The sequence below is a fragment of the Citrus sinensis genome, chromosome 9 (genome assembly GCF_022201045.2).
Source record: "Citrus sinensis cultivar Valencia sweet orange chromosome 9, DVS_A1.0, whole genome shotgun sequence".
In the NCBI taxonomy this organism is placed as follows: Eukaryota; Viridiplantae; Streptophyta; class Magnoliopsida; order Sapindales; family Rutaceae; genus Citrus; species Citrus sinensis.
Window position 1 is genome coordinate 20,476,955 of NC_068564.1, and position 21,809 is coordinate 20,498,763.

The window sequence follows — 21,809 nt, forward strand, 5'->3', positions numbered from 1 at the left end:
CCTTCAATCAGAGCTTTTCCCAATTTGAATTATAATTTGAATTTGCATTCTTGTTATTTTAGTTTGATTTTTATTATTGTCAACAATCCCCCTATTTTGCATCTTACATTTTAAAAGGATTTAAATAATTACCGATCTCTGTGGACATGACCCTACTTAATCACTATACACAATTTATTTAGAGTAGGTGTTTATTTTTGCTGGCTTCGACAACTATCAAATTTTGGTGCCGTTGCCGTGGATTGGTGTCGTTTATTTAATCATTTTTACGTTTTACCTGGTGTATGGTTCGTTCTTCTCGTGCAGGTACACTTTTGTTTGATCCTGAAATGGAGAAGACAGCTCGCCAGCTGAGACAGCAGACGAAGCGAGCTAAGCAACAATCCTCATTGCCTTTGCTTTCTGAAATAGATACGGTGCCTGATTTGGTTGAATCATTTAGCGATTTAGAAAAAAACAAGTGATGGATAGAGCTGTACCTGTAGAAAGAACTCTTAGAGAGTTAGTTGAACCAGACTTGAATCAGCAACCACTCTGCATTCAATATGTAGACTTGGAGGTAAATTTTGAATTAAAGTCTGGTCTTATTCATTTGTTACCCAAGTTTCATGGTTTTGCAGGTGAAGATCCTCATGAACATCTCAAGGAGTTTCATGTTGTGTGTTCAAGTATGAGGCCAGAAGGCATGACTGAAGAGCAGATTAAGCTGCATGCTTTTCCTTTCTCTTTAGATATGGTTGTACTACTTGCCTCCTGGATCGATTACAACGTGGAATGGTTTGAAGAAGCAGTTCCTTAAGAAGTACTTTCCTGCTTCAAGAGTTGCCAATATCAGAAAAGACATTTGTGGGATCAGACAACTTCTTGGGGAGACTTTGTATGAGTATTGGGAGCGATTCAAATAATTGTGTGCCAGCTATCCTCAACATCAGATTTCTGATCAACTTCTTATTTAATACTTTTACGAAAGACTGTCATTGATTGATAGGAGTACGATAGATGCTGTTAGTGGAGGTGTGTTGGTGAACAAGACCCCTACTCAAGCAAAGGAATTGATCTCAAATATGGCTGCTAATGCACAATAATTTACAGCAGGCAAGATCCCATTTTAAGGAAGGTGAATGAGGTAAATATTTCTTCTATTGAACAACATTTAGATAACCTTACTTCTCTTGTGGAAAAGTTTGTTGTAAGTAATGTGCAACAGGTGAAGACTTATGGCATTTGTTCCAATATGGGTTATTCAACTGATATATGTCCGACACTTCAAGAAGAACCCGTTGAACAAGCCAATGCAGTTGGAGGATTTCCAAGCATGCCTCAGAGGAGGTATGATCCTTATGCACAAACATACAATCCGGGATGGAAGGATCATCCCAACTTCAGCTATGGAGTTAGGCCGTCAGGATTCCCACAATAATACCCACCAAGACAATCAGCCCCTCCACAGTCAAACTCTAAGTCAGGTATATCTCTCGAAGAAATTGTTAAATCACTTGCGACTAACACTCAATAATTTCAGCAGGCAACTACGACAAGCATTCATAATTTGGAGAACCAAATGAGTCAATTGGCGACTACAGTGAGCCGCTTGGAGTCTCAAGTATCAGAGAAATTGCCTTCACAATCTGAGGTGAATCCAAAGCAAAATGTTAGTGCTGTCATCCTTAAAAGTGAGAAGGAATTGCAAGAGCCTAGTAAGAAAGTGACAAAGCATGTAGAAGATGAGCTTGAGAAGAATGAATTGATGCCTAAATCTCAAGACGCACAACCCACTAGAGCGAAACGCCTACCTGTAGTGATATCTCATCATTTTCCAAGTCGATTTGCAAAATCTAAGAAGGAGGAACAAGAAAAAGACATCCTTGAGACATTTTGCAAGGTTGAGGTAAATATTCCCTTATTAGATGCTATAAAACAAATACCTCGATATGCTAAATTCCTTAAGGAACTATGCACCTCTAAGAGAAAATTAAGAGGAGATGAAAGAGTTCACATGGGGGAGAATGTTTCAGCAGTTCTCCTAAGTGCAAGGATCTAGGTATGTTTACTATCCCTAGCAAAATTGGTAGTGTTAGAGTTGAGAAGGCTATGTTAGATCTAGGAGCTTCTATTAATGTCATGCCTCGTTCTATTTGTTCGTCTTTGAATGTTGGTGCATTAAAAGAAACTGGCGTGATAATTCAATTAGCTGATAGGTCTAATGCATATCCTGATGGGGTATTAGAAGACGTCTTAGTACAAGTTAATGAGTTGGTTTTTCCTGCTGATTTTTATATACTTGATACGGAAGAGGATAACTCCTCTAAGTTTGTCCCAATTTTGCTAGGAAGACCTTTTCTTAAAACTGATAGAACTAAAATGGATGTACATAAAGGGACTCTCACTATGGAGTTTGATGGAGAGGTTATAGAGTTCAATATGAATGATGCCATGAAATATCCTAGTAAGGAACATTCGGTATTTTTTGTGGATGTTATTAACCTTATAGTGCAGGAAGTTTTTTATTTGGATGTTGAAGATTCATTGGTAGCTGCTTTAAAAAAAAGTTTGGGCCTCAAATGATTGCAAAAAGATGAAAATGAGTTTGTTTTAAATTTTGTATTGCAAGAGACAATTTATGAATTAAATTCTTTGAGAACTTTAACTCATCATATGTCTTCTATTGAATTACCTTCATCTCATGCAAAACTTCTTCCATCTATTTTGCAGGCACCGAAAATAGAGCTTAAACCGTTGCCGAGTCATCTAAAATACATGTTTCTAAGAGATGGTGAGACACTTCCGGTGATCATCTCTTCAAAACTTAGTACTTTAGAGGAAGAAAAGCTTATTAGAGTGCTGAATGATTACAAAAAGGCTATTGGGTGGACAATTGCTGATATTAAAGGGATAAGTCCATCCCCGTGCATGCATAGAATACTGCTATAGGAGATTGGAAACGAATCCTATGAGAGTTCGCGATTTTACAAGGAAAATACGAAGATATTTCATGACAGAATGATTTTGAGAAAGGAGTTCTCTGTTGGTCAAAAAGTTCTTCTTTTTCATTCTAAACTTAAATTTTTTCCTGGTAAATTACGTTCTCGTTGGGTAGGACATTTTATTGTTACTAATGTTTTTCCTCATGGTGCAGTTGAGATTCGGAGTCCGACCTCTGACAAAGTTTTTAAGGTTAATTTTCATCGCTTAAAACCTTTTTATGAAGGTTTTTCGGTGAATATTGTGGAAAAAGTGGGTCTCGAGAGTCCTATTTATGGAGATTGATGCATGAATGTGTCTAGCCAAAGACATAAAACAAAGGCGTTTTTTGGGAGGCAACCCAAAGGATTTATTTATTTTGGTTTTTGTTATATCTTTTGTTTTTAATTTTGATTCAGATTGTTTAAATAATGTTTTTTCTTATTTTGGCCAGAAGAAAATTTTTGGTTAGGCGTGCCCACGTTTTAACTAATAAGTACTTCTATGATTTTAAAGTAAAATAGTTTTAAGGCTTTCCCATATGCTTATTAAAAAAGTACTTCTGCAATTTTTTTGGTATCTCAAGTGTCTTTTTTAGTTTTTAGTTTCAATTAAAAAAAATCGAAAAATAAAAAGGTTTTTTTTTATTTGAAAAAAATAAAAAGGGGTTTTTTAATTTTATTTGAAAAAAAGGGATTTTTTATTTTATTTAAAAAAAGGATTTTTTTAGGGTTTTAATCCCTAGCGCAACCAGCAGCCGCGTCCCCAACCGCACGCTGCATCCAGAATCTCCATCCCGCGTGCAAACAGCCCACGTATCCAGCATCCCATGCGTCAGCACCAGCTGTCCGGCATCCTGTGCCAGCAGCCACGCAGCATCCCGCGTGCAACTAGCCACGCAGCATCCCGCGTGCAACTAGCCACGCCCAGCTCCATCCCGCAACACCAGCCGCGCAGCATCCCGCGTGCAACTAGCCACGCCCAGCTCCATCCCGCAACACCAGCCGTGCAGCATCCCACATTCGCAGCTGCACCAGCCTTGCAAGCAGCCCACACCTAGCATTTCAGTTGCGCAAACAACCTCACTCTCCTCGGTTCAAAGGGCTGCTGCTTTTCGCATTCAAACAAAACCCGTGAGTGAAATTATTGTGACAATGCTGAAGAGGAAAGCATCAACTTCCAAGTCATCAACGTCTAAAAAGAAACATGTCGTAAAGAAATCCAAGATTGCCCCTCCCACTACGGTCCCATGGAACACAATTTCATATTCACGCCAAGCCGTGAGAAAAAGATCGAAACATGGAAAAGGCATGAGTGTTTTGCCACTTGCTGAATCCAATCTCGGAGGTTGCCTCACATTCACGACTCAACAAGAAAAAGAAAGGTGCAAAGATATTTCCAAGTGAAAAATACTTCCAGCTAAGTATATTCATTACCCGACTCTTGAAAAATTGAATGTTAAGGATAATTTTAATTCTTTGATAGATAAGATTGGTTTGCGTAAGTTTGTTGATATTGATTGTTTGGGTTATGTTAAGTTGATTAGGGAGTTCTATGCTACTTTTCAATTTAATATACCGAATGATTTTACTTTGCATACTCCAGATGTTATAAAGTTAGGTTAATGGGACAAAATTTTTCACAATCTATCACAGATTTTAACCTAGTTTTAGGATTCATTGATGATGATTATTCTTCTTGGGATGCGTATTTAGGGACAACCTTTGACTTTAGCAAAAATTTTGAGCCTTATGGTCTTTGGTGTAATTTATCTTTTGATCACAATGCATATGACTCGAGTAAATCAAAGAGCTATTTTTTACGTGATCCTGTTTTGAAATGTGTTCATCGGTTCTTAGCATATAATTTTTTAGAAAAGAAAGATCACTCGGGAGTTTTCTCTAAAACTGAGTTTTATTTTTTCTGGTGCATGTTAAATGATGTGAGGCCTAATTTAGGTTTTTGGTTAGCAGATCAATTTCAGAGTGTGCTTAAACGGTATAGGACTTTATTTCTTGGTCCATACATTACTCTGTTAGCTATAAACTTATGTGTGCTTGATCCTGACAATAATAATTTACACCCTGCTTACAAAAAGGAATTTTTGGATATGTCTTTGTTCGAAAGAACAGGTGTGGTCGAATTCAAGGAGGGGTGATTTCAGTTTACTGAACCAGGACCCACTCAACTTCCAAAGAAGCTTTATACTAAGAGTGATGCTACCTCTGATGACGAGTTTGACGACGAAACTGCTGCCCCACCAACTATTCGTTCTACATCTGCACCACCTTTGAGCATTCAGTTAGAGAAAATGGAGCACAAGCTGAACAAGATGGAGCAGAATTTGGCCGCATACTTCCAGAGTGTGAGATTTATCCCACCATTTTCGCCAAGCCCAAAGCTCACAATTCAGGGAAGTTTTTCCTTTAATCTTTTATCCTTATGCTTTATTTATTTTTTATGTGAGCTTTGATTATCTTATATTGGGGATAATGTAAGTTCTTGGTATGGGGGAGGGATTTTTGCAATATTGATGTTTGGAAGTATTATTTTCACTCTACTCATCCTTAAATGATTTTGGAGTTAGTTTGCTTCATATATTATTATTTTTTCTTTTCTTTTCTTTCTAACTACTCTTTTCCTATCTATCTCAAATTATTTACGTTTATTTTTATTTTATCATACTCTTTCATCACTCACATTTTATCTTTCACTTTTTATATTATTACATACAGCTTTCTCGCTTCTTATCCTTTTTACCTTTCCTTTTATATATCACTCATACTTTCTTCTCATTCTACACCACTATTGATGGTTGATTCATTTGAAGAGTGTATATGATTTGATGGCAAATTATCAACTTTGTAAGGATTTGAGCCTATGAGCAACCACGTTGCTCTAATTATTTTAGTTATGTGAATATCAATCTTAGTTTGTTTATTCTATAACTTGCTTTGTTATGCATGTTGAAGCCGCATTACGGGATTTTATGCATTAAAATGATAAGGACAAACCACTTTCCATTTTTTTTTTTCGCATTTTTCTTCTTTTTCTCCACCCGAAGACCTTTATTTGTTATCTTTGTTTGAGCCTTAACCATTACCCATCTAATTCTCTCCATCTACTTACCCATTTTCCTTCTTTTTGAGCCTCAATTTAAGGAGATTTTTGGACTCATTGTTTGGATATATTTTGTATATATTTTGTTGCTCTTGCTACCTTGAATTAAAGTTTCTCAATTAGATCAGCAAGCATTATGCTTGAATTAAATTGTCCAAGGTTCATTTCTTTTGTTTGATTCAAAAAAACAAAAAAATAAAAAACAAAAAAAAGAAAAAAAGAAAAGAGGAAAAAATGTTTACATTCTTGGCGACTTGAGTAGAAAGAAGCGTTTTGATATCCTAAGGTTCATTCCATGAGTTCATGAAATACTAACTAGGCAACCCAAGAGAGAGGGTGAATTGGGTTTTTAAAAATTAAGCTAAGCAAACCACAGAGCAATCCAATCTAATGCCTTAATAAATTCGAAAATAATAAATTCAATGAAAGCACAATAATAAATTAGCAAGGGAAGAGAAAGCAAACTTAAGGATTTTTATGTGGTTCGGCAATCCCTGCCTACGTCCACGCCTCCAAGCACACTGGGCTTGAGGATTTCACTATCCGAGCCTTTCCAAGGCTTCAAATGTTTACAATTGACTTCAAGGTGTCAATGAACCTTTACAACAAGAGATTATCTCTCCAATCTCTTCACCTCAAGTGTTTTTCACACTTGTACACTCACAATTTGATGAGAAATAAAAAATACATCAATGAAACTCTCTTTAAGAGTGGATATACAAATTGAAGAACAAAGATGATTTAATAAATGATGAGTTACGAAATTGAAGCTCAATATATGTTGTGTGCACTTGTTTATGCTTGCTTGGATTACCAAAAATGAATTGGTTTTGAGTTTTTATAGTTTGAGATCAAAAACTAGCCGTTATACACATTTTGGTCGTAACCGGATTGCCGGTTATGGACATCCGGTTAGCCGCTTAATGTTACCGTTACAGCCACAATTTTAAATTTCTGAACATCCGGTATGCCACTTTGTCAAATCCGGATTGCCGCTTATGCTTAAAAGCTTACTGCCTAACAACCGGATTTCCATTTGTCAGGATCCGGTTAGCCGCTTGCTACAGTAACTGCTACAATGAAATATTTTTTAATTTTATAATTTGACCCCAAAACTTTATAAAACCGTATTATGGCCTAAAACGTTATGAAACTTTGCAAATAGGTCCAATTTTAGAATTTCTAAGTAATGCTTTGTTAATCCCAAAACTTTCTGAAACTATGATATAGCCCAAAATGCTATGACACTTTTCAAATAAGTCCTTCACCAAAATTTCAAGCAATACTTGTTTATTTCAAAGTTTTTAAAATTATTTCAATTAAACCATAAACTTTGAAAAATAACTAATTTCATAAAATCATTTTTCCATTAAATATGAAACATTTATAATGTGAAAATAATGATTTATTTAAAAAGAATAAAAACAATCAATTTCATAAAATCATTTTTCCATTAAATATAAAACCTTTATAATGTAAAAATAATGATTTATTAAAAATGTATAAAAAATAATTTGAGGTTAAAAGATTTATCATTCTTAATCTTGTTTGTTATCATCAAAATCAACATTATAAAAATATATATGTTAACAATCTCCCCCTTTTTGATGATGACAAACATTTCATGTATTTAAAGAATGGTTCACAAAAATAATTTGAGCTTAAAAGATTTATCATTCTTAATCTTGTTTGTTATCATCAAAATCAACATTATGGAAACATATATGTTAACAATTCATTCTTCTCATTTTGATATCTTTTTCTTTCATAGACCTTTCTTTTTCATTTAACCCATTTAACTCCGTTACAACCTTTTTAAGACCCTTAGATTTTTGCATTTAATTCATGTTTTGTGGATTGAGATGTGATATATAAGCAAGCTTATGGTAATAGCATTCTTTGATTTGATTTGAGTGCATAAATGATACCCTAAACACTTTGAGTGCATGGAGTGAAGTCAATGAGAGGGCTATTAAATCTTGTTGCACTTGAATTTTGAATGGATCTTCTTGGTGGTTGAATGTTTTTCTTTTATATTAGCTTATGAGATCCTATGCTTTAAAATCCTTGTCTCTTGAATGTTGATCGACTTAAATTCTTGAGGTATGCTTGCTTAAGATTGTTTTTCTATGAGTTGAGATGAGAATTGAGTGGAGATTTGTGATTAGTCTTGAGTTATATGCTTGAGGACAAGCATTATCTTGGTGTGGGGGAATTTGTTAGAGTGCAATTTATGCACTAGTTTTGCATTATTTACTTCCCTTACTATCGATGTTTTGCACTTAATAATAGTGATTTACTTGTGTTTTATTTTTGTAGGCGCAATTCTATTGATTGGAGCTAAAATTGAGCTACAAGATGATGTTTGAGGATGATTGTTTTCCTAGAGAAATTATGAGCTTCAGAAGAACTTTGTTGATAAGGCGTGAGTGCGTGCTCTCAACTAAGGGCCTGCAATTTTTATTTTAACGTGTTTTGTCTTTTTTATTATTTTTGTAATTTTGAATTTAATATTTAGATATTAGTATTTTATTTTTGGAAAAAACTCTATAAGAGAGAGGAGACATGAAAAACAAAGGGGATGAGATTTTGAAGAAAAAGAAAATCCTAGATCTAAATTTTTCTCTTCTCTCTATGAATAACTAAACCTATTATTCTGGCTGAAGGTTAATAAAGCTTTGATTCATCATTACTGTGAGATCTTTCTTATGCTTTAATCGTTTTATTACTTTTTGGGTATTTGTTTATTGTCTAAATTATTATCATGATTATGTTAGTTAATTAGATAATTGGCCACTATTTAATTATCAACTTAATCTATTGTCAATTAAAAGATTCATCATATGAAGATTTTAATGTTTGTGACAAATAGTATAGCAGTGCGTTGTGTTATGAGAATAAACAATCTAATTTAAATGAATCATCGTATGCGTTTGTTGATTAGTATTTGGGTCTCTCTGGTTTTTCAGGCTGTCAATTGATTAAATCCTATGATCGTATCTAGGGTTGTCTATTGATTAGGAAAATAATCAATGGTCGTACCTTGGTTATCGACTGGTTAAGGAGAGATTGGCTATTAGAGGGTCTCAGTAGCTATAACCGGTCTATTCATAATTAGTAATAATTTATATTTGAATCAATGATCAGTAGTCGAATCAGGCTGAGTTAATTCTTTCAACCAGAGTTTTTCCCAATTTGAATTTGCATTCTTGTTATTTTAGTTTGATTTTTATTATTGTCAACAATCCCCTCATTTTGCATTTTACATTTTACAAGGATTTAAATAATTATCGATCTATGTGGATACGACCCTGCTCAATTACTATACACAATTTATTTAAAGTAGGTATTTATTTTTGTTGGCTTCGACAACCATCAATAGGTAAGTGTCTGGCTATCCTTACCTTATATATTGCATTCTCCATAATACATGTAGTGCATATTTTATAATTATTTTTGTTATTTAAAGGCCAAAAAACAGGCCAATATCAATTGTATCTAACTATCTTCAACTTTGAAAGAGCCCTAGGTTAAAAAAACGAAAAAAATGGGAAAAAAATGAGTCCTTTCAAAACTTTTTTTATTCCTATTTGCTTTTGCAATGGCAATTTCGATATCGCATGGTTTCGAAGTTGATATTTCCAACGTCTTGAGTGTTGGTACAAATCTAACGGCTCATTGCATATCCAGCACCCATGATTTGGGCAGCCATGTAATCGAATATCAAGGTTTTTTCAAATGGGAATTCAATAATGACATTGGCACAACAGCTTTATGATTGTGATTTGAGTTATGGCAGCATTGGAGGACACTTTAACATGTTTAACGAACGAAGAGATGCAGTAAGGTGTGGTGATCAAAGGTGCATGTGAAGGGTGTTACCAGATGGGATATATCTCTATATCAAGGCAAATAATGATTATGAGAAGCAATTTCATTGGTAGTTGTGAATGGACTAATATGTTTCAATAGCCAAAACATCATGAAAATCAAATAAAGGCTTTGTAAACTTCAGCTAGGCGTATATGTGCTGCTGTTGGTTCTTCTGATAATTTTCGATTTTATGTTCTCTCATTATTTTGCTTGCTGGTTAGACCGAAAACTTAATTGAGACTAAATTACATATGAATTGATGACATGGTGTGACTAACCATTTAATTTCTTATAAATATTGTCAGTTAACGACCAGCTTTTAAATTTTTTATCATTGATAAAGAAGAGAATCGTATTGAATCCAAAAGTAACATGTTTTAGAAATTATAAATTGCAAAGTTATAATCATTTAAGTTGATCGTTAATTGTTGTGATTAAAAGGTTTTCAATAATGCTAGCCCAAGGGGTTTAATTCAAAATGATAATCTTGAAAATACTCCTCAAACTATTATAAACTTCATTTATCCTTATTTTTGTTTAGAAGATAAAAAAAAAAAATTGTATCGATCCATTTCTATTTTTCCTTTTCTTTTAAACAAAAAAAAGATAAATTTTACAATAAATTAGAGGTATTCTGAAGATTACCATTTCAGAAGGGATGATAAGAAATTTACCCATAGAGTTATAACTACTAGCTGAGGTAGGGTCTCGAATTACGTTACAGATTCTTACATAGAGATGGCCAATGGGCCGTGCCAGCACCAAAGTAAGGCCTATGCATACTCGTGTCCGTGCCGTGCCGTGCCCATTCGTGTTGTACCTACACGTGCTGTGCCGTGTCGTGCCTAAGAAAAAAAAGCACAATAAGTTTTTTTCTTTTTTTTTTTTAATTTTTTAAGAGCGCATGTTAAGTTGTTAGCATACTTTTTCAAGTCTATATACTTTTCTTACATCTATGCCTTTATTCAAATTTAATAGAATTGAAAATTCAAAACTCGAGTCCATATTTAATAGTAATACACTAATAATAGAAAGAAAATATAATATTAATAACTAAGTTTGACCTTATAGTATTAGAATTTTTTTAATACTTAACAACAATAATAATAAAAAAATTTTCTTATGGGTTAACTTAATTGTTAACTTGGACTTACATAGAGTCATAAATCAAAATTCACAATAATAGTAATGCATATTTATAAAATCATGATATTTATAATTTTATTCATTAAAATCATGATATCAATTATTTATTTAATTATAAATATAAATCAATTGTAGATTTTTTTTACTAAGAATTAAATGAATTTAAAAAATTCAATTTCAAATTATTTATAAAATCATAAAATTTTAAATTTACTTTTATTAAAAAATAAAACGTATTTATTGCGGGTTTTTTTATCCTGTCATGCTTAGTTAATCTCTAATCGTATCATGTTTTTAAGGTATGCGTACCTAAAATTCTAAGCCCGGCCCGGCTCACGTGCGTGCCGTGCCGCGCCACGTGCTCCACCGAAATGTACTCTTGTCGTGCCGTGTTGTATGAACACGTACCATATCCGTACCGTGCCACGTGCCATTCGACCCACTGGCCATCTCTATTCTTACCGGCTTTGAGATAAATTGCCACATTAGCTTAGAGTGAAATATTATAGAAGTCTACAACTTGGGAACAGCCAATTAGAAAAAAGCTTTTAGGTTGTATAATTTATTTTGGGCTTTGAGTCTTCAATAATATCTAATCTGAGGCCCATCATGATTTAGCATAACACTCTCCAATGATTCGAATTGCCCAAATAAAGACCCACTTCCTTGTTCAAAGATAAATTATGGATATGTAGCCAGAAGCTCGCAAGAAAATTGGCCCATGCAAGTTTGGATTTGATTCGATCAAAAGTGTTGACGCAAGAATTTAGGTTAACTGTCAAATGTCAGGTTGATCCGACATGGCTAGGTTGTAAGATGATGTGGAGGCCACGTAGGTCGGGATGTGAAAAATGTTTTTGGCTTAATAATGGATTAAATTGTTTGTATCGATCACACTGTCTATGTGAAAAAGAACAAAGAGTAAAGGGTGTTGGTAGTGTTATTTGCGAGAATCCTTCTATACTCAAGTCAGATATATAAGTTTTAAAAAAATAAGTTTCTGAAAATTCTTAACAAAGTTTCTTATGCTTTGGATAACTTACAACTGGGTACTAGAGACTGGAGTCTCCTATAGGACTAATGACTGAAATTTTAAGCTTATGGAAGACTCGCTATTGGGTCATTAGGCTCCTGAAAAAATAAATTTTATGTATATGAAACTTTACAATTAACAAGCTTGATACAGACAGAGGTATTTGTTTCAACTTGAGAATCCCTTACTTGGAACCCTCCATTTTATACTGGTCTAGAGAATATTGTGACCGCCGTTATTTAAGAGACCATCATTACTTGTCACATCGATCTCTGCACTTACTTCACTTGGAGTGCGCATGTTCCTTCCTCTCATTGGATGTTGTCGAGGTGAACAGCTAGCTTAAGGATCCACTTGGACTAGCTAGCTCGTTCAGACCAATGAGAGGCAATTTCTCCATCTAGTAGTTCAAATGTTTCATCATATATTGCATGTTGGCCTATGTGTAGAGTGAGTGGCATTAATATTCAAATGATATTCCTTCCACGCCTATTCTATTATTTCACTGGGTATTAGGAAAAATGATGAGTTACAATATTGTGCTTGGTATTATTTTTGGTAGAGCAAGAAGCATACAACTGTACTAAATTTAGATGTCTACTTTGTAAACTTGTCAAATTATGTTACTAGAAGATGCAGTGTTTCGATAATTTTAATAATTTTTGTAGCTATACAAGAACATATTCCGTATATCAGATTTGACAATTGGATTTAATTGGGTAAAGATAAATTATGATTAGGTTGGATTATATCAATATTGTCTAGTGTTTTATGTATTATGATTGGAATTGACTAATTAAATTAACTTAAAAGAAAAGTAAACATACTAATATTAATTTATTAATTATTAGATATTTAAAATCATTTATTTATTTTAGTAAGTTAAAAAATAATCACCCAAGCCTATGATTGCCGTTGGAGGTTTATTGGTTGGAGAGTGACTCAATGGGTGCTATCTCTTGCCTTCTCAACCAGTCTTTTTAGCTTTGGCTCAATTTTCATGTAATGATTTTTCGTACGTCCTTCTATAGTACTAACTTTTTTCGGGAGGTAAGGAAGTCGCAGATTTGTTAGCCAATAGTTATCCTCGAATTTCCTAGTTTGATTTGCCTCCTTAAATTCAAGAAGATTTTTTTTTTACTGACATTATTTTTCTTTTTATTTTATTGAATTTTATAAAAAATAGAATTTAAAAATAAAAATTTTATTTAAATTTAATAAATGACATGTTCTTTGTAAACTAATTATATGGATGATATATTGTAAATATTTACGGAACATATACAACATGTAAAATAATTATTTCGGAGTCCATATTGTTTGGTCTGTCGTTTATGAATTGTATAGATGACATGTCATACAATTTAGAAGGATTACATGAATGACATGTCGTGTATGTTTTAAAAAAAAAGATGACATGTTGTAAATGTTTCACTCCGGAATAAATATTGTTTAAATGTATCACGTTGACGACATGTGGAACAGTTATATGGAGGTTTGAGCATAGACTATTAGAGGTTATGAAGAGACAGGTAGTCATAATTTGTGAGTAAAAGTGATTTATTTTCTCTTATTATTGTTTCACATATTATCAATATCACAAATTTGAATTAAATTAAAAAAAAATTTAAATGGGAAGATGTGCATACGTATATATTCATTATTGGTACCTTAGTAAGGAATATTACTCAATGCTTGATGTGCACACATTGGATTCCTAGTTGTCTACAAAGTTGGCATGTAATTTGGGCATTAATTTCTAAATTTTTTTTGCCATTTCATTTTTGTCTAGGCTCTCCATAAAAGCTCCTCATCCCAATATTATGTTGACGCTAACAACTCAATTATAGTTATATATCACAATTCACAACCTAGCTAGCTGTAAAAAGATCAGTACCAAGCCTCCTTTATTAATCATGTATTCCATCAGTACATCATTATTATTAGACCATGAATCATCAGAACACTTGTGCCTTAATTATTTTGTTTGTAGCACTTGTAGCAACTTCAAGCTACCCTTTTGTAACTTGTACTACCGTGTCCTTGGACAATGAAATGGTGATCCAGGACCTAAATGTTCATTGCAAATCGACAGAAAAGTTTTGTGCAGAAATACTGTGGCTCCCACAAAGGCTTAAGTGTTCGAAAATGGCATCGGGAAATGTCCACCGAAGCCATCAGTGTTTTGTGAGATGAGCTCTGGGGGTCATTTTGAGATTTATAATGAATTAAGGGATGTTCTCCGGCGTCAAGATTGGACATTTATCTCTATATTGCTGACCATTCTGCTTATGAAGAAGAATATGCTTGGTAGTTGCTGAATTTTATTAACTATATATTTTGCTTGTTACGCAGGCTTGCATGCATATATATGAAGGGGGTTTAGATACATGTAAGCATGCATCCATTAGCACATTAAATTAGTAAAAAAAGTTTCTGATATTTGATCTTTAGAAATTCTCTATGATTTAGATCCGGTTCATGGCCCATGGTTGTCTTTTGGATTATGATTTAGTGCTAAGCGGAATTTTTGCTGAGAATTGAATAAATGATCAAAATTTATTTCAATTTTTATTTTTTTTATGTTGTCTAAAAATCATTGATTCAGTACTAAGCACAATCTCACCCAATATTAAATTCTTATCCTTTTGTTTTTATCTATAAATTGAAAATTGATTTAACGAAAGAAATAAATTCCCCAAGAATATTAAGCAAATAAATTTAAAATGCTTGATCTGTCCAACTTCTGTAAGGATAATGAGGTACAAACTCGTCTGGTAAATCTTGATTTGATTATTGATAAATCACAAGATAGTTAAATAATGAGATAATTAATGATATAAATTTGAATTAAAGATAACCATCAATTCTTGAGTTAAATTTTGTATATCAGTTATGTTTATAGATAGGCTTCTTTAAGATAGTTAAATATCGTAAATCCTTTAGAGTAATTAATGAATTAATTAATAATCTAAGTTTGAATTAAAGATAACCTTCTACTTTGTTAAATTTTGAGTGTCAGTTAGGTTTATAGCTATGCTTCTTTAATAAAATGACAAGTATAGGGTAATGATATACACAATTTAGCGAGAGAGAGTAGCTTAAAATTGAAACCAGAAGTTTAAAAATAAAGTCACGCACTGAATATTATTCGATACTTTCATACATGATTAATAGATTGGAATCAAGAAAAAATTGAAAAATTAAGATCAATTTATATTTAAAGATCTGTATAGTACATGGAAGAGATGAAAGTTTTATTGATTTCCATTCACTTCAACCAACAAATACAACTCATAATGAAATAAAATAATTAATACGTTCTTAAGTTAGATACAAAAGATAGGAGAAATTTTAGAATATATTAAGGTACCATGTCAGTCATACAACAAGTAAACAAACTATAACAAGTTTGTATTTATTTTAAAAAACCATCATGCAAGTGGTGGTTATATTAAAGTCAATTACATATGTTATACATGATCAATTGATTGTAATACATTAAAGGCATTTTAAAATTTCTCAAAAATATAAAAGCGTTTCAACTTAACGGAAAGCTCCGAAAAACCCGGACGTGGAAAAAACCCTAACGCTGGAGGAATATTCCCTCCGCCGTTTAGGGAAACTAGAACAACTAAGAAGGCAAGGTTTCGGGATGAGGAGGTTGCAGATGATACCCCGGTTCAGGTCTCGTATAAGGAAACCCTCGTGAACTCATCGCGAGCAACGGAGACGGGTTATGAAGGCGGCACAGTGGACTGGGAGTTTGAGGAAGGGGACGTGACTGAAAATAAAGATGGACCTATGCCTTCCATATCCTTCTCGGATAGGATTCATGAGAAGTTATGTGAACCATGGAAGAATTCAGTGATAGTGAAGTTGCTGGGTCGCACAATTGGATATAGAACTCTCTGTATGAGATTGAACGTCATGTGGAAATCAACAATGCCTTACTCGGTGATAGATTTAGAAAACAACTATTTTTTGGTTCGTTTTCGTTCGGCTAGTGATGCTGTTGATGCCCTAACGAAAGGTCCGTGGATTATCATGGGACATTATCTCACTGTGCAGCCATGGACGCCTTATTTTGACTTCAATACAACGGATATAGATCGAGTTAATGTATGGATTCGTCTTCCTGGACTCGTTGTCCACCTCTATGACCAGAAAGTTCTCCAGAAGCTTGGACAGTTGGTGGGTACAGTGATTAAAATTGATTCAAACACAGCATCTTCTGCGTGTGGACGATTTGCCTGAATTGTGGTTACCCTCTCCCTGGCGAAGCCTTTAGTTTCTCAGTTTGTGTTGGATGGGAAGATTCAAAAGGTAGAGTATGAGGGGCTGCCAGTGATTTGCTTCACATGTGGAAGATATGGCCATAGTAGTAACAGCTGCAAGGATTCGAGTTCAGTGAATAATCCTGGAGAGGATGCTCAACCTAACCCTAACATGCAGCCGCAGGAGACTCCTTGCCAACGTGATGATCACTGTAACGATGCCAATAATGCCAAGCCTTTTGGCCCATGGATGATAGCCACGAGAAGAGGCCAGAAATTCAATAATCACAAGGACAATAACAATGGAGTGAATAGGAACTATGAGAATATAGGGGCTGGTTTCTCCAGGTTCCAAATATTAGATCAGGTCATAGATGACAGTGTAAATCCCACCCATGCAGCTATGAAATATAATCCCTCTACCTCTCATCAACCAACAATCATGGCTAACCTCAACCCGATTTTCAATGCCAACCGTGAAGATAGAACAATAACTCCGGCTCGACGCAAGCAACATACCACAGCTGTTACAACAAAACTCCAGAGGAAGACGCCAACTGCTCCTATAAACCAAACCCGAAACCCTTTCCCGCAGAGTGCTCTCACTATAAGAGAGGAAAACACAAACTATCCACTTCATGCAAACCCTCAGATCACTGCCGGTCTTAACCCCTAGCCGAACCCTAGTCATCAACAAATGTCTCCTTATGCTACAACCTTGGACCCAAAAAAGCATATGGTGGTTTTTTGTGCTACCCAAGACCCTCCCTCTGGGAATGTAGGGGAAGCTGCCAATGAACATAGAGATTAGCTGGGGCTGGAATTTAAACATTTGTCCGACCTTCCAGACGTGCATAACACTCCTAAGGTGAATGACGGGAATGGTCAGGCACATCAGGCTGTTTTTATGGGTGAGAACGATGGGGAAGAGATGTCCGAGGAGGAAGATTCTATGGTCGAGGAAACGCCCTTGGCTTTGATGACAGACGTTAATGAACAACACTAATAAGGTGTCTGCTTCCCCTTTTATTGCTTCTATTTATTTTATGACGATTAGCATTATGTATTGGAATGTCCAAGGGGCAGCTTCGGCTAATTTTCAGCGCTCTTTCAGGACAATTATCAAAAATTATAATCCTTCTATGGTAGTTTTGATGGAACCTCGCATTAGTGGGGTCAAAGCAGATGAGTTCATAAAGAAGAGCGGGTTTGATCAATCTCATCGTGTGGAAGCAGTGGGTTTTTCTGGTGGAATTTGGCTTCTCTGGCAGAGTTCTATAGAGGTGGAGGTGCTGCTGAATCACAGGCAGTTTATTCATTTTAAAATATGTATGAATAAGGCAGTTGTATCGTGGGGAACAACGGTTTATGCCAGCCCAAATCCGATGTTGCGGAGAAAACTGTGGAAGCATATGGATAGTATTGCTACGTCAATTCAGGGGCCTTGGATAATTGGTGGGGATTTCAATTCGATTTTATATGCTTATGAAAAGCAAGAGGGTGTTACTCGGAATTCCGGAGTGTGCGGAAATTTTCGGCAATGGTTTGATGGCCATAGAATTTTTGATTTAAAATTTAAAGGTCCCCGATTTACCTGGTCTCGTGGACTCCTTTTTAAATGACTTGACAGAGCTCTATGTAATTCTGATTGGTTAACAAAATTTCCAGATAATTCTGTTCTACACCTTCCGAAGGTTGCTTCAGATCATAGGCCAGTGCTGGTTCGGTTTGAGAAAGTGGCCTCCAAGAATCAGGGGACTAGGCCATTCCGTTTTTTGGCTCCTTGGCTGACTCATGAACATTTTCATTCTTTTGTTAAGAAAGTGTGGGATCCTCAAGCCCACTATAGCGTTGCGACTTCCCATTTTGTCCTGGAGGTCCAAAAGTGGAATAGGGAGGTGTTTGGAAATATTTTTCAGCGAAAACGAAGACTAATGGCTCGTATAAATGGGATTCAAGCAGCCCTCGAGAATTACAGTTCCCGAGGGCTAATGCGGTTGGAGGCTAGGTTACGGAACGAGTTGGAGAGGGTGATGGGTCAAGAGGAAATTCTTTGGTGGCAAAAATCTCGGAAGGATGAGCTTCTATACGGGGACAGGAATACAAATTTTTTTCATCAAAAAACCATTGTGAGAAGACGAAGAAATAAAATTGAAGCGATCCAAGACAATTCGGGAAACTGGATTTATAGTGAGGAAGAGATTCGTAACCATGCAATTGGGTATTTTTTGGATTTATACAAAAGTGAAGCTGCAACTCCCCAACGGTATCCGGTTCAAAATTTATTCCCAGTCTTGAATGCTTCTGAGTTGGAAAATACTGCTGATCCAGTTTCAGACGACGAAATTAAAAGGGTGGTCTTTTGCATGAAACCCCTCAAAGCTCCAGGTACTGATGGTTTACACGCCATCTTTTACCAAACCCAATGGCCGGTAGTTGGGCCTTCATTCTGCAAGCTTTTGGCTGATATTTTTAATTCGGGCAAGATCCCCCAGGAAATCAATACTACCCTTTTGGTATTGATTCCCAAAGTGGAGCACCCTACTAGCCTAAGTATGTTTCGGCCTATCAGTTTGTGCACAGTTGCCTACAAAACAGTGACTAAAATAATCGCCAACCGTTTGCAAGCTCTGTTGCCTGATCTTATAGGGCCCCATCAGACTAGCTTTGCTCCCGGCCGCCATATTATCGACAATATTGTTGTAGCTCAGGAAGTGGTGCATTCTATGCGAAAGAAAATGGGGAGGAAAGGATTTATGGCTATCAAGGTGGATCTTGAAAAAGCGTATGATCGTCTAAACTGGTCATTTATTTTTGATACTCTTCACCAAACTGGTATCCCAAATCAGTTAGCTAGACTTGTCATGGAATGTGTAACCTCGGCTCGAATGAGTATTTTGTGGAACGGGGAGGCAACAGCAGATTTTGCCCTGGGGCGAGGAATTCGGTAGGGAGATCCGTTATCTCCCTATATTTTCGTCTTGTGCATTGAACGACTAAGCCATGGAATAACTCAAGCCGTGAGGGATGGAAATTGGAAGCCTATTCGGTTGGCCAAACATGGAACCCCCTTAACGCACTTATTTTTTGCAGATGATTTGCTCCTTTTTGCAGAGGCGTCACGTGATCAAGCTAATACTATAGATGCTGTGCTAGAAAGCTACTGTCGGAGCTCTGAAGTGAGGGTCAATAAGTTAAAGACTAAAATTTTTTTCTCTAAGAATGTTGGTCCAAGAGAAGCTCAACGCCTCAGTGATGTGTTGGGGTATTCGGCTACAAATGATTTGGGATGCTATCTTGGAATGCCGCTTCTACATTCGAGAGTGAACAAAGCTACTTATCAAACGATTCTGGACAAGGTGGATAAACGGCTCACTGGCTGGAATGCAGCTCATTTATCCCTTGCTGGCCGAATCACTTTGGCCCATTCAGTGCTTCAAGCAATGCCTATTTACGCAATGCAAACGACTTTACTCCCGGCTTCGGTGCGTGGGAAGATTGAGAAGTCTTGCCGCCGGTTTATTTGGGATGGGAAGTCAAAGAGCCACAAGATGAGCATGGTGGGTTGGAATAAGATTTGCATGCCGAAGATTAAGGGTGGTCTGGGGTTTAAAAAGCTGGATGTGATGAATCAAGCCCTGCTAATGAAGCTGAGCTGGGAAGTTGTCTCGAATTCAGATAAGCTGTGGGTGAAGGTTATTTGTTCAAAGTATGGAGTGGATCCTAGACATCTACCGTTGTCCCTCCCTGAGAAGCAAGGTTCTAGAGTTTGGAAGGCCATAAGGAGCACCTGGTCAGCCACCATGCGGGGAGCTCGCTGGGCTGTTTGTGATGGAGCTCGAACTCGCTTTTGGCTAGATTGCTGGGCAACAAAACAAGGACCTTTGATCAATCTCGTTGAGCATCCAGTACCCCAAGAGCTGGTTAACGCCACGGTGAGAGATTTTACCAACGTGCATGGGAGCTGGAACTGGCCAGTTTTTGAACACTTGCTTCCTAGCTGTATTCTGCTGCAGATTGCTTCGGTAATGCCCCCTGACCCTCGACTTGGTGTTGATAAAATTTTCTGGCGTTTTGACCCAAGAGGTAGCTTTACGGTTCGATCGGCTTATGAGTCCCTTGGTCAACTAGATTTAACTGACACTGACACCGCATGGAATCTAGCTTGGTCTTGGAAGGGGCCGCAAGCTGTTCGTATTTTCCTTTGGCAGGTTCTGCATGCGAAATTAAAGACCAAGGATGAGCTATCTCGGCGGCATATTCTTGTTTCTTTGGGTTGTGAATGATGTGGGGCTCCACTTGAAGATATTATCCATGTTTTGAGAGATTGCCACTGTATCAAGCGGCTCTGGCTTCGGCTTGTTCCAAATAGGAATCAACTTTCTTTCTTTCAGTCTAGCTTACGAGAATGGACCATAGCTAATCTACAAAACAAGTGGAAGATTGCGTGCCCTTTAACATGAGAATGCATTTTCGGTGTAACGGTTTGGAGATTATGGTATTGGAGGAATCATTTTAACGTGGATGGGAAGTTGGTGGATAGCTCAACAATTTATTTAGATATTATGGCCATAGCTAATGAAATCCATAGGCTAAACCATTCCCAAATAAGTCAGCAGCCGCGGCGAAAGGAAATCCTTATAGGCTGGCTTCCACCTCCTTGGCCTTGGTGCAAACTGAACACAGATGGCTCTTGTAGGAAATTTCAGGGCGCAGGAGCTGGTGGGCTGCTTCGAGACTCTGTCGGATACTGGATTTCCGGATATTGTATGAATATTGGAGAAAGTTCGGTGCTCATGGCTGAGCTTTGGGGTTTAGATCAAGGTTTACGCATAGCTTGGGAGGCTGGCATAAAACGTCTTTTGGTAGAAGTGGATAGCCTTTGTGTTAATCAAATGATTTCGAAGCAGGTGATTGTGCCTAACGAATTCTATGCATTAGTTGCTGCTGTCCGGGAATTAGCGAGCAGAAACTGGCAAATTTCCATCACCCATATTTATCATGAAGCAAATTCGGCGGCGGATTTTATGGCTAATATGGCTCATTCACTCCCTCATGGGGTACACTTATTTACTAGGCCGCCTGTGGGTATTTATTCAATTATTGCTCAAGACTTGTTTGGGGTTACTCAACCCCGTCTCATTCCTGTTTAGCTCGCTTGATTGAGCCCCATCTAATAAAAAAAAAATTTCTCAAAAGATAATTAAGAGTTTTAAAACTCTAATTGCTATTTAACACACACACACACACATGTGCCAGAGGGAAATTATCTCATGTAAGCTGAGATTAATTATTGGACTAAAAATATAGGTTTTATACAAAATTTATCTATTGAACTAGCTTTTAGGTATTTTTTTGACAAACTTGAAAGAAATTTATACCGTTGTTCATGAATTTTT

At 36.1% G+C, this 21,809-nt stretch overlaps 1 protein-coding gene across 1 annotated transcript; it reads left to right on the plus strand.

The window, feature by feature from the left end:
* The first annotated feature begins 1,561 nt into the window (after positions 1-1,561).
* On the plus strand, positions 1,562-17,416 carry LOC127899927 (uncharacterized). Its single transcript, XM_052434074.1, has 5 exons — positions 1,562-1,697; positions 5,139-5,326; positions 15,671-16,327; positions 16,418-17,072; positions 17,259-17,416. The coding sequence occupies exons 1-5, from the start codon at positions 1,562-1,564 to the stop codon at positions 17,414-17,416; spliced, it is 1,794 nt and encodes a 597-aa protein (XP_052290034.1).
* The last annotated feature ends 4,393 nt before the right edge of the window (positions 17,417-21,809 follow it).